The 13,373-nt window shown below is 41.0% G+C and overlaps 1 protein-coding gene across 1 annotated transcript; it reads right to left on the bottom strand.

Moving 5' to 3' along the window:
* Positions 1-1,688: 1,688 nt before the first annotated feature.
* LOC141606260 (acidic endochitinase SP2-like) lies at positions 1,689-3,044 on the bottom strand. The gene is made up of 2 exons (XM_074425315.1): positions 2,558-3,044; positions 1,689-2,237 (listed from the first exon to the last, which is right to left on the bottom strand). Exons 1-2 carry the CDS (start codon positions 2,961-2,963, stop codon positions 1,822-1,824), a joined length of 822 nt encoding a protein of 273 aa, XP_074281416.1. The 5' UTR covers positions 2,964-3,044; the 3' UTR covers positions 1,689-1,821.
* Between the last annotated feature and the right edge of the window lie 10,329 nt (positions 3,045-13,373).

The following is a 13,373-nucleotide window of genomic DNA, read 5'->3' as shown; positions in this document are numbered from 1 at the left end:
CGAGTGAAATGAAACCACTCAATCGAGGACAAATCCTGAAATTCCTCTCGATCGAATGAAACTAGAGTTCGATCGAGTACTTCTCAAATCAGCCATTTCGATCAAGTAACTAAACAACTCGATCGAGCAACTCTTGATGGATAAAGCATTCGATCGACCAAATAATGTAGCAAAACTGGTCGATCGAGCTATATTAGCACATATGGACTCCTTGGCACCTTCCGAGGTCATCTCACGCCTCTCTAAGTGATGGTTTCCGAGCTCCAATTCCTTATTCTCCAAAAATACATGCAAATGGGATAAGTTTAGGCTCGATTTTGCTCCTTTCTGGTCCGTACCTACAATTTACACAAGACAAACCAAAGTAGACTATTCGGGGGCATTTGTAGCTATACGCCACATAAATAACACAGAAATGCGTGTAAAAATGAGGTGAAAACCTTATATAAAACACACGCATCATCGGTATCCCGCCAATAGTCCACTATATGATAATCGGAGCACAAGTATAGTATATAGTATATTATGAACGGATTCTCTTTGGTAACAGGTTGTCCCTTGTATGTACATAGAGGGGATGACCGTGGGTTATTACGTGCTTTGTATGTGAAGTATTAAGGTAGTAGGTCTTTTTGGGCCATTCGCAATCCCAAGCCTGGGTTACAGTAAGTAGACCATACATTCGATGTACTACCACTAATTTTATAGTTTCTGAGCATTATATTAAAGTTTTTTAGTTTTGTTTTGAAAATTATGAATTTTACAATAAAGTTTCTGAGTTTATTTACTTAAACATTAAACTCAAAAAATTACAACAAAACTCAAAAACATTACATATAAGTCTAGTTAAATTTAACTTTTGACGGAAAAAAAAATTAAAATCTAACTTATAAACTATAATAAACTCAGAAAAAAATACAAAAATACTCAAAAACAAGTAAAGTTTGAGGTCATAAGCTCAGAAAAATACACATATGCTCAAAAACAAATAAATCTGAGGTAGTACATCCGATGTATGTTCCTTTTTCTCGAGAAACCAGTAAGTAGACCATACATTCGATGTACTACCACTAATTTTATAGTTTCTGAGCATTATATTAAAGTTTTTTAGTTTTGTTTTGAAAATTATGAATTTTACAATAAAGTTTCTGAGTTTATTTACTTAAACATTAAACTCAAAAAATTACAACAAAACTCAAAAACATTACATATAAGTCTAGTTAAATTTAACTTTTGACGGAAAAAAAAATTAAAATATAACTTATAAACTATAATAAACTCAGAAAAAAATACAAAAATACTCAAAAACAAGTAAAGTTTGAGGTCGGTAATAAATACAGTTCATAGACTACACACCTGAGGTAGTAACTCTTATTGTTTATTTTCTGAGTTTTAATTTAAAGTTTTTGAGTTACGCTTTAGTATAAAGTTTTTGAGCACATTTACTAAAACATTACACTAAAAAAATATAATATTGCTCAAAAACTATATTTATAAATGGTGATATATATGCTCAGAAAAAATATATATATGCTCAAAAACTACAAAGTCTGAGGTACTTTCTCAGATGTGTAATCCTTTTTCTCTCATAAATATGTACTTTGTAGTTATAGTGAACTAAAAACTCCGGAGTAATAAGAATTTCATTTTTATTAATGATGGATAAAACGTATAGAAAGCTACGTATATATCTTGTGTAAAGTATCATATACCCCGTATTATTCATCAAATTACCATAGAATATACTACTCCGTAGTATACAATAACGTACGGGAGTATTACTAGTACATGCATGAAAGCAAGCAAAGGTACGGCTCATCTCTAGCATGAAAGATTTGGACCAGGATCAACACCAAAAGCACTACAATATTGCTGATACAATTGAACACGATCACTAACTTCACCCGGGTTTCCGCCATTGCACTCAACGGCGCCATTAATAGCTCGAATTGTAGCTCCGAAACCTTGGTTCATCACTGAGCGCACATTGGTCACCCAGAACCACAAGGCAGCCTTGAATGAGGTGACAACATCATTTGCAACAATTTCAGGGTTGTTTACACCGTCAAAATGGATGGATTGGCCGGCAGCACCGTAGTTGTAGTTCCATGAGAGTTGAAGAGGTCCTCTTCCGTAGTATTTCTTGCCGGGGGTGCAAGGCCACTGCTGGGTCGTTGTGGGATCACAGTATCCCTGGTTTGATGCTGCTCCATCGTTCTCTTCTATGTGGCAAAATCCTGATGTACAAAAACAATAATAAAATGAATTTGAGTTCAAACCAAGGCACAACCTTTTCAATTTTATGACCGTCTTATATAAGATTAATTGTACCCTTAATTATTAAAATGAGAAATAAGCTAGATTCTTAAAACTTGGGAGAGACGGTCTTTCAATAAGTTATTGAGAGACCAGCCTAATTTTCATTGTCTGTGTTTTAGCTATGTATGTAGGAAAAATAATGTCGAGGCTCATCTCCTGGAGAGAAGGTCATGACTATGGCATAGAAATCTTTCTGGTCAGTTGCCAAAAAAAAAAAAAAAAAAAAAAAAAAACTTACGTCCAGTCTCATGAGCAACATGAGCAAAAAAGGCAGCGATTTCCCTCAAATTATCAACATTAGAACCGGAGGTACCAAACTGAGGGTAACCACCAAGGGCATTAAGAAAAGCATCTCTAGTATAAAAACTTTTCCCTGGGCAAGACGCCGCGGCTTGACCTATAATCCCGTTAAAGAACGACTGGGTTACAACACTTGACACTGAACCACCACCACCACCAGTACCACCACCACCGCTAGTACATGGGCCAGATTGGCAACCAGTACCACAATAGGGATCGCCCAAGCCACAAAAGCCGAACTTGCTACAACATAGGTTAGGTGCACAACCACAGTTTTGTGCAAATGATGAAAATGGGAGTAATGAAATTGAGAGGATTATTGCTACTAATGTTATGCTCTTCATTTTTGTTTGGTTTGATGAGAAAATGTTGTGTTTGTGGTGAGGTATTTATAATCCAGTTATGTGGAGAAAAGTCTACGAATGTTTGTATGATTTTTGATAATTGATATAGACCGTAATTTTTGTGTTGATCTATTTGACTTGGAAATTAATAGAATGTGGACTTTGGTGTTGTATCGTGTATGATGGTCTACATCAACATTACTAATTTGACTTGGTCATTCTAAAAAAATAAAAAATCAATTATTTTAGATTGCATGACCGAATTAGAATTCTTTTATCGATATAAATATTATTTTGTCGTCCATAAGGGTGAAGTCTAGTGGCTAAAAACTTGGGTGGAATTCCCAGGAGATTTAGGTTCAAGTCTCCCCAAAAGTCAAATTTGGTGGAGCATTCTTGACTTGAGTCTATGCCTAATAGATTTCGAGCATGTCATCCTCGGATGACTTACCTGATATACGTGGTAACATTATTTTGTTTCATTCGATTTTATGTAGTTTACAACAACTGTTTTAATTGTAGCATCCCCCCTACTACTAAGAGAATAAAAGCTCTTAGTAGTTTTCCCGTCTAAGAAAATAACTCTCAAAACTATACATGGAAAGAATATTACATTTATATTTTACCTCTTTTACAAGTGTTCCGGGTGTAATTCCAGAGCGAGTATTGTTACCACCCGTGGCTTGTAGAATGATGTCTTGAGTTGGATCCTTCGTCTCTATCGTTCCTCTCGGCCTCTCCTGCAACAATGAACGAACTGAGGGCTTGGCTTTGTGTCAAACGTACTCTCCGACGCTCAAGTCAGTAAACTTAGAGGGGTAAGTTGTTGTTACTTGGCTAAGGATGTATTGTAGAGAGATAAGGAAGATATTACCAGATGAATAGTGATTCTTAGGTTAATTTTTGGATCCTTTCCTCAATGAAGGTTGAGAAGTATTTATAAACTTTCACCTTTTGTCACGTAGTGGCCAAGTGGCCAAGTGGCTAGCAGGTGGAAAGACCGTTCTACCCTCGGTCGCTGGACCCATGGCAGGCCGGCCGAGGGTCTTGGATATGAGTACGCGGATATGTGTCCCGGCTGGCTGGTTGCCACGCCGAGACCGAGGTGACAAGCCGATAGGCTTCATCGGCTAGGCTGTCTAAGTCGTTGACTTTGTTGTGGATACCCTTGACCTTGCTCAATGTGTTGACTTGGTCAGCGGTGCAGAATATGCCCCATCAATTTGCCCCCAGCGTAGTCTATGACGTGGTATGGGCTTCGATGTATGTTGAGCGTATATTCTGCGCAGGTAATTTGTGAAAAATGTTCCGCATCGGCTTCTTCTACCTCGGCCTGGTTCTTTTTAGGCCGTACCATATATATCCCCCCTCCGCATGGATGTGTAAAGGACATCCGATGTGGAAGAGAAAGGGACGCTGGCCGAGACCAGGGTTGAGAGTGCCGGTTGTTTTTGATTGCCCCCGGCCGGTGCTATGTAGCTTGGTTGATCATGTGGCCGGCGGAGAACAGATACCTAGGAATTTGTTGAGGAAGATGAATAGGCGAAAAGATGTGAATGGGCGTGTTGAAGACGCTTGGTCACTGTTGCATTGATTGACGTTCAACTGTTGCAACGATTGACATTCCATGGTTGAATGTCTGACACGCGTCTTTTTGCTGATTGGCTGGCGCTTCATGGGCTGTTCTCTGATTGGTCCTTCTTCATGGGTTTTTCCCTATAAATAGGGCAGTTATTCCGTGAAATTGGCCACCAATTTCATTCTCTCCAAAATTTTCTTCTCTCTAAACTTTCAAGGGCTTCTTTGTCTTCTAATTTTCAGAGTTGTTACTCCGGCGAGTGTTTTTCTTCAAGGTAAACAAACATATTTCCTCACTTCTTATTTTGTTAAATAATCATTGCTATCATGTCTTTCACGACGCCGGGACTAGCACTTCTGCGCCGGGGGGTTCCCCGTCGCGTCTTGATGGGGAGGGGATACTAGATGCCATCCCGATAAGGTTTGGGGGTCCTATGTCCCCTTCTCCCGAAGTTGATCCTCAAACTTTGGAGGAATGGGAGGATGACGATGATGTTGATGATGACGCAGACGATTTTGGTGATGATGCTGAAAGGGCTCGTCCTAATGAGGGGAGGCAGTACGTTATGGATCACGGCGACGCCTGTAAGCTAGGACATTCTTAGCCGCATTCCCTTCGCCGAACATCATCGGCAGTCTGACTGACCCCAGTGGTACCAAGCCGGCCCCAGAGAAGCTGTATAATGGGTTGGTGCAGGGGCTTAAGTCCTTGACTTTCAGACCGAGGCTGAGGAAGCACTCCCTGAACATGATGTTCGTGTAGGCGCCTGTGTCAATCAGGCACCTCTTGACCAGGTGGTGTGGACAGCGGGCCGCCCACGGGGGCGCTTGGTTGAGAAACGAGGGACAAGCGTTTGCATTTTGTATGGAGTCGCCACCAATTTTTATGGGAAATTGGAACCGTTCGAATACCTCGTGTCATGTCAAGACACAAGGTAGTGACATGAACACTAAGCAGTCGTTACCCTTAGCATTCTATGTCTAGAATGACTCTCGTGGATGCCAATGAACACGGGTGCTCACGGAGATCTGGAGTAAGGGGGGAGGGTACGTATTAGGAAGCTCTTTTGATCGAACACCTAATCCCGCCCGCCTCGATAGCGGCCTCTACTAATGATTAGGGAGTTTATTCGTACTCGATATACCGTCGGCTATATGCATGCAATGCAACATCCATAAATTAATCCTAACATGTGAGAATTAACTAAGTCGGTTGACAAGTAGTTAGCAAACAATTGATGTCGAAGTAGGAGTTAATGTTGATTTACATGTGAAAACATACAAACAAAGAAAGGAAATACAATAATTACGAATTACAATAATGAAAATTACATTAATTACATCGGAATAGGCGATTTATGTCGAAAACACCTTTAAAACGGATGATTTGATAAAAAGGAATAAAAGAAATAAAAGGACAAAATAAACGAACAGGAATTAGTGATATTACGGATATTAGTTAGTTAATACGTATGTTAAACAAACTAGGTCAAGGCGAAAAAGGAGTTCGGGGGCGAGAACTCATCTCGAACAGCGCAGCAAGAGAAGCCGCGCCCTGGAAGAGGCGCAGCGATTCTTTGCGTCTGTTCCAAGGGTGAATTCTGGCTGTGAAGCCGGAACTGCAAACCGTTAATGTCAATTGTTAATTTTAAGGATTGATTATGATATTTGACTCGGATGAAAGTGATTTAATGGATTAATTACATATGAATTAGTCATGAAAACAGTAAAACATGAACGAGACGGATGGAAACGAATTATTTACATGAATGAATGATTATTAAGGAATTAAACAATCTAAACAAAATTAATTAGGTTACATTAAAGATGAATTAATGATGAAGATGATAAACAACAGATGAAAAATATATCAATGACGAATTCCAGAGACTCAATATTGATGAATCGAACCTCTAAAACCCAAATTGAGTTTAATGACGAAAACCCGCAAATATTGGATTATAAGGGATTTAAGTCGGAACAATGATGAATGAAACATGTGAATGAATGATGAATTAATTATATACATGTGAATATTAAACTATCATGAACGAATAATTAAAGAAAATAAATAACAAAACACACGAATTACGAGAGGATTTAAGAAGAAGAAAAGAAGCAGAATCTGGCGGCCTCACGAAGAGGCGCGGCAGAAGCGCGCGCTCCTTCAAGAGGCGCAAAGAATTGCTGCGTCTTTTCTCGACGTCTGTCTCATCGGAAACCGTAAAACAGGTTTTTAAAGACGGTTTTAGAAATCGATTTTAATGGTGTTTTCGACATAAATCTTACAACGGTGATACGAAAAAAGTAAAATACAATAAATAAATAAGGATTATACACCCTCAGACTTACATGTTGACGAAACGAGATGAACTAAGATATCGACTAGTGATGCTCGACGCAAATGCAAGGAAAGTGCCCTCGTAAGAGGAAAACGATTGATTAAATTGATTAATTGAGTGTAGTTGGTCAAATTGGTCGGTCATGCAACGGAGAGGCGGGTACGGAAGATCCGAGCTTACGTGGTCGGAAGTCCAAGCACGTAGGCGCCAATTAGTAAGAACGAAGTCTAGAATGCAAAGGGAGAAGAGAAGGGCGGACACTCGCGTGAGAAATATGAGGAGCGAAGGCTCCTATTTATACTAATCACGCGGCGGAATTATGGTAAGACTAGGATACGGAAGGAAAGATCCGGAAATAACCGACTTAGGTTAAAACACGGAAACTTGGACAAAAAGAAAACCCTGGGAAAAGGCGCAGCAAGTGCTGCGTCCCTTGGAAGAGGCGCAAAGACTGCGCGTCCTTTCCCGTAGGTTCCTCTGCGCGTAGAAGACGCGTTTGACAGCCTGTCGTATTTTAGGCATAACTTTCTCTACAAGACTCGGATTAAGGTGATTTCGGTGGCGTTGGAAAGCTAAAAGAAAGATCTAGAAATTTCTGTGAAATAGGCCTGACCCAAAAAAGTCGTTATCACCTCGTAAAACGGGCCTAAAGGTCGGGTTATCATTTTAGCTAAATGAAATGCACATTTTGTAATATAAACTTTAAGTTTAGCCTAATGAAGTGACATGGGACTCAAAATGAGATATAATCTCAACATTTTATGACATCCTAACCTTAGGTAGACAAGGACATTGCTTTGACTCGGGATTTGACGGTTTTAGAAAATGAAGACGGTTTTTGACCCGGACTCCAAATGTACTCTAATTACTGCCAAAACGACCGTATCGGTACGTAGATGACAACTAAGAGGTAGACATTAATGTTTGAGCAATCACTTGACGATAATCTTACGAACTGTCACAAATCGTTCCGCGAATCAAACATGCGGCCCAATCATCACCGGGTGGTTTGCGGGAGGTGCGAAACGAGGTGTCTCTGAGCCCCACTTTGACCGAGGCTTGGACAAGGCGAAAGTCAAAGTATAGCCATCAGGTCAATCGAAGATTACAACCGACGACTATGGCGACGCGAGGCGCTCAAGGGGTCCGAACCAAGGACTGTCGTCGGGAACATTTTAGAGTCCGTCGACTATCGGGGAGGGTCGTTTAAAGTCCATTAGACTACGTAAGGAGGCTCGCCAGCCATAAGAAGAGACCATACCGGAGACTTCTTTCTCGAGATGCTTGGGAGGTGCATAGGAGCTAAGGTTAAGCGTAGGAGCTAAGGGTAAGCGTAGGAGCTAAGGTTAAGCGTAGGAGCTAAGGGTAAGACCTAAAAGATATATAAGGATTGTGCTAGGGTGTGGGGCCCTAAAGGAAAGCATCTACGGGAAGAAGGCCAAATAGTAAGGTCAACTTAAGGATAGCTAAGGTTTGGGTATAGGAACTCCTGGAAGGTGATCCTAAAGGAATATGATCCTAAAAGGAAAAGGTGATCCTAAAGGAATATGATCCTAAAAGGAAAAGGTGATCCTAAAGAAATATGATCCTAAGGATAGAAGTGTATGAACTCTAGGGAGTTTGGGAACCTAAAGAGCTAGGTGTATGAACATGGGTATACGAACCTAAAAGGACGGCTGGTATGGGAACTTAAAGGCTTGTGAACCTAAGAGGATTTGGGATCCTAGGGTTAAGTTTAGGAACTAATGGGTTACTAATTCTTATTTTAAAGCGCGCGTTTAAGGTTTCGAGGTATGAGAACTCCAAAAGGACTTATGGGTTTATGAACCTAAGGATGTTGGTGTGGGAGCTTAAAGGTTTATGAACCTAAGGGAAGCCATTTTGGGATCTAAGAATCTAGGGGTAAGAATTCTAACTTTGGGTTTACGAACTTAAGGAAGGAAGCTCTGGTTTGGGAACTTCTGGAGAACAACACCTTTGTCGAACTCCATGAGGAAACAATAATATCGAGGGTAGCAGGACGTCGGTAGAAACTGCTGGGGAATCTGCTTGCGTCGGTCTCAAGCGAACTCTGGCAAAAACTTGAGGTTGAATCTCCTTGCGTCGGTCTCAAGCGAACTCTTGTTGGGGAATATACTGACGATTAGGAACATCTTGATCGCCATGGAAGAAATCTTGAGTGAGCAATCGCAAAATATCGCTTTGCTACTGGGACAAATGTTTTGACGACTAGGAACATCTTGATCGTCATGGAAGAAATCTTGAGTGAGCAATCGCAAAAATATCTTCTATTTGGGAGAATGAAGACTTGGGTGAAGCCCCCAGTCGGAGCGAGCACTGCTTCTAATACTTACCTGCATGGTTAGTAGCCACACAAGAATGCAATCTAATATGCAAATAGAACATAAACACATATGCACGTAAGCATTTATCACATGGACCTCGAATGAAAAAACACATAGGCTTTGCAAAAGTTGTTTCTTTATAAAAGTTGTTTAAAACTTGTTCAAAGAAGTTTGTCGTTTGTAATGCGTTATGCATATTCAATGGGCTTTACACATGTGACTGACGCGACGTAGACCTTATGCGGACGTGACGCAAAATGTAGACTTAGATTTGACTGACGCGACACTAATTTAGATTTGACGCGACACAGGGATGACTTTGACAGACTTTGCTTAAGCATGCGCAACCCCTAGGCAAGTGTGGGTGACAATGCGTATCAGTTCCAAAGATATAAGAATTTCAAGAATGATGAAGGCATATAAAGGTAAGGCATGAGCCATGGACCATTTGTCTACTTGGACATCTTTCACCATCGTTTGCTGTAAAAGAGATCCCTCTTGAGGCACGATGACTTGGAGAATCGATCCAAGACCTTTGTCATTGTCCAGACCGAGTACTAGCTAGACTTAGAGGAGAGAGGAATAAAGGAAGGGTGGTATCTCGGAAGAGAAGCCCCCAGGATGAGAAGATGACTCTGGAATTTGGTAAAAAAAAGGTCGGGCGACAATAAGGAGCCCCCGAAGATAGAGGTGTTGGTTGTGGAAGAGATGTTAATTGAGGTTGAAAGGTTGAAAATTGGGATGGTTGATAATTGAGAAGTGGGGATGGTTGTATCCTTGAGGATCGCCTACGTATTCACGTGAAGTGAAATCAAACCAGATCGTAGTTCTGAGGTTTGGTAAATTTTGTTTGGGTGTTGTGGTTGTATCCTTCTTGGGTAAGAAAGGACTGCCTACGTATCCACCTGAGAAGGTGAAATCAAACCATGCTCGTAGTTCAAGTGCGTGCCTAAGCTATGTGGTTAGGGCCTTAAAGTATAGGGGTCACAAGGGAGTGTATTCCTTTGGTGACTCAAAGAATCGATTTGAGATAACTCCCTCTGATCATAGACCAAAGAGGTATGATTAAGTTTGTAAAAATCTCCTTGTTATGTGAGCACACTTAGTGGACCCTAAGGATGAATTGGGTATGTCCCGTCCTAGGTAGCAAAGTATTGAAGACTCCGTGTATGGGTCAAGGTGAAACTGGATTGGATATTTGGAATGTGGAGCTCGGAAATAAGAGGCTTTGATGAACAAATCTCTAGAGCTTCGATTTTGTGGAGTTAAGGCTTAATGGGATTATGGCTTGTAATGTGGCTTGGAAATGGGGTCTCTTGGCTTGATGTAGCCTGAGCACACAAAGGTAGGTTAAAATGAAGTGGGTTCAAGTTTCCATGTCTTGGCCCTAAAGGATGGGTATGTTTGACGAGCTTGAGAGGATTCTCAAAATTCCTAACTATCTCCCTGTAACGGTCTCGAGAAGGACTTAGGGTGTATGATGTGTGAAAGGCTTAGTGGGGGTGCTAGCTGACCATCTTCGTTGGTGTCTTGATTCTATAATATAAGTTGATTCTATATAGACTTCAGGAGTATTCCGTATAGCATTTGATTCCAAGCTTGTTCTTGATTCAGATTCAAGTTCTTGGTCTAGAATATATCTCGGCTTCTTGCTCAGATTTTTTATTCGGGTTTTTTGAAGATAACTTTGACTTTGGATATTTGACTTGACTTGCTTGATCGAGCCTTGTTCTTTTGAATCTTTTGTCTTGGATTACGGGCATAATTGTGGCCTTGGATATTGACCTCAGTTTCTCTTGATTGAGCCTTTTGTCTTTGATCACGGCTCGTATCGTCTTGGATTTGCTTGTTACCATGGATTTGGGTCACACTAGCACCTTTGGGTGTGAAACGGGTTGGTCTTTAGTAACACGGGTTGTTTATTGTGGGGAATGGGCTTGCCTTCCGTCATGGATCGTTAACAAGGGAGATGGTCTGGATTTGTCCTAGAATCTCTTGAGATATGCTCGTCCTAAACTAGGGTTATATTGTGGTTTCTATTACCAGACATGGAATAGGTAAGAAAAGAACACGGAGTTTCGGGTCCTCTACAACTTGGAACGGAACATCATCTAAGTGTACTCACATTGACTGTCATGTGTTGTTCGTTTTAAAATGTCTCAAATCAATTCTTGTTGTCACAGGAAAAGGGTAGAGGAAGAGATATGATAGAATATGTGGGTTGAAAAGTGTGCTTTTATTGAAATGGATAATAAATGTACTTAACATAGACTCGAGAAGACATGTGACTCATGGGACAGCCCCCAGGTTGTCACTAGGAATGAAAACGGAGAAAGATACTAGAACAAGTATGAGATAGAAAGCCTAAGACTCGGACTCGGACCCGGACTTTGACGCGATCTTAGACCTAGACTCGTAATCATCGGCCCATGCTTGAGCATTTTCTCTTCCAGCAACTGGCTTCGACATCCGGCTTTGAGCATTCACCCATTTGAGCACCTCGTCCTCATCATTGGGAACATTGAAAGGATAACAGTCAAGAAGAGTTTCTTGATAAGTGGTATATCCATGAGGATTGCCTAAGCTACCTTGTGGGTTAAAAGTAGAGAGAGACAATTTCCCGCTTTCAATCATATCCTGAATGACATGTTTCAGTTTGAAACATTTCTCTGTATCATGTCCTTTGCCCCTGTGGTATTTGCAGTAGGCATTCTCATCCCAGAACTTAGACTTCTTCTCTGGGTCAGTTGTAGGTCCTATAGGCTTTAACATTCGTCGCTCCATGAGTCTCTGAAGGGCATCGGTGTATGTAATACCAATGTTGGTAAATTTCCTAGGAGGTGTGCCCTTATTTTTGTAAGCCTTTGGAAATGCCCTTGGAGGGTTGTTAGGTTTCTTTGACGAAGGATCCATGAGGATGCCTTTATTAACTTTGATTCCTGGATGAGAAGAAATAAGAATAGGTTGCCCACTCGTTGCTTTCTCCTTAGGACTGTCAAATTGAGGGTTTGTCTGGACACTTTTCATCTTAAGAGGCTGGGCATCAAGCTTCTTACCCATTTCGGCAAATTGATTTTCAATGTTGGAAAGCCGAGAGTTTAGATTATCAATAGCTCCTTCTATTTTGGAAAATTTATTGTTGAAGGTAATGGAAAGCATGAGCATTCCATTTTGGATATCTTCATCTTCGAGGACATTGATTTCTTTATCATCACGATGATTGAGGAGATAAGAACAGTCCAGGAACGATTCTTCGTCAAGTTTAATGATACTAGACCCAAGAGGGTCGATTTTCCTGGATTTCTTGGCGGAAGGTGGTTCTGGAAGCATGCCCCCTTCGATCATATCTTGGATGGTGTGTTTCAAGAGAAAACACTCTTCAATATCATGACCTCTACCTTGGTGATATAAGCAGTATTTGTTGCCCTTCCAGAGGTTCACCTGTTTCTCTAATGGTGGATCCGGAGTCGGTCCTATTGGATGTAGCTTACCTTGGGCAGAAAGTCTCTTCAAAGCATCAGCATAAGACATGCCTAAATCGGTAAGCACCCTTTGATGCCTCCCAGGTTTCCTTTCAGCTATTTTTGGCTTTCTAGGACGATGGTTATTGCAAGAGGTAAGCTTTGGACGACCTAGACTAGAGGTTTCCCTAATTGGCATGTTCTTTTCCACCATTGCATTTTCAAGGGTGAAGACGCGAATGCTCAAATTTTCCACTGTAGCTTGAACTCCTAGGACCATGGCATAAACATCTTGGAGAGATGCGGTGATGGTGGCTTGATCTGCTTCGTGACTTTGCTGATTGACAGAACTTGCTGGATTCCTACTCGACAGAAATGACGCGCATTACAACTCGATTCGACATGGGATCACGCATACTAAGGCAACAAACAAAGGAAGGGACAAGATGATAAATCTATACTTGACTTGTGAATTCGTGAAATGTCGTGAGCGACTTCTCGTGTTTGAATTCACGGTGCTTGAATATAATTTTAGACTCGAGTGTTGACTTTGACGGAGTGACCCTTATATGATTGACCTTATTGACGGGGTTGATGACACGTGTTGATTCTAAGACGTGTGTTTAAGACAAACTTGACTCGAGGTTTGGGTAGGTGTGTCCCGAACGTGTCACTAGGGGAATT

This window comes from Silene latifolia, chromosome 10 (genome assembly GCF_048544455.1).
Source record: "Silene latifolia isolate original U9 population chromosome 10, ASM4854445v1, whole genome shotgun sequence".
NCBI classification, from domain to species: Eukaryota; Viridiplantae; Streptophyta; class Magnoliopsida; order Caryophyllales; family Caryophyllaceae; genus Silene; species Silene latifolia.
This window is presented reverse-complemented; position numbering and strand designations above follow the sequence as displayed.

Excerpts from the sequence above, each read along its gene's own strand:
- LOC141606260 (XM_074425315.1), bottom strand. The coding sequence starts at position 2,963 with ATGAAGAGCATAACATTAGTAGCAATAATCCTCTCAATTTCATTACTC. Across the intron at positions 2,238-2,557 it reads TGTTGCTCATGAGACTGGAC|GATTTTGCCACATAGAAGAG; the intron begins GTAAGTTTTTTT and ends TTTGTACATCAG.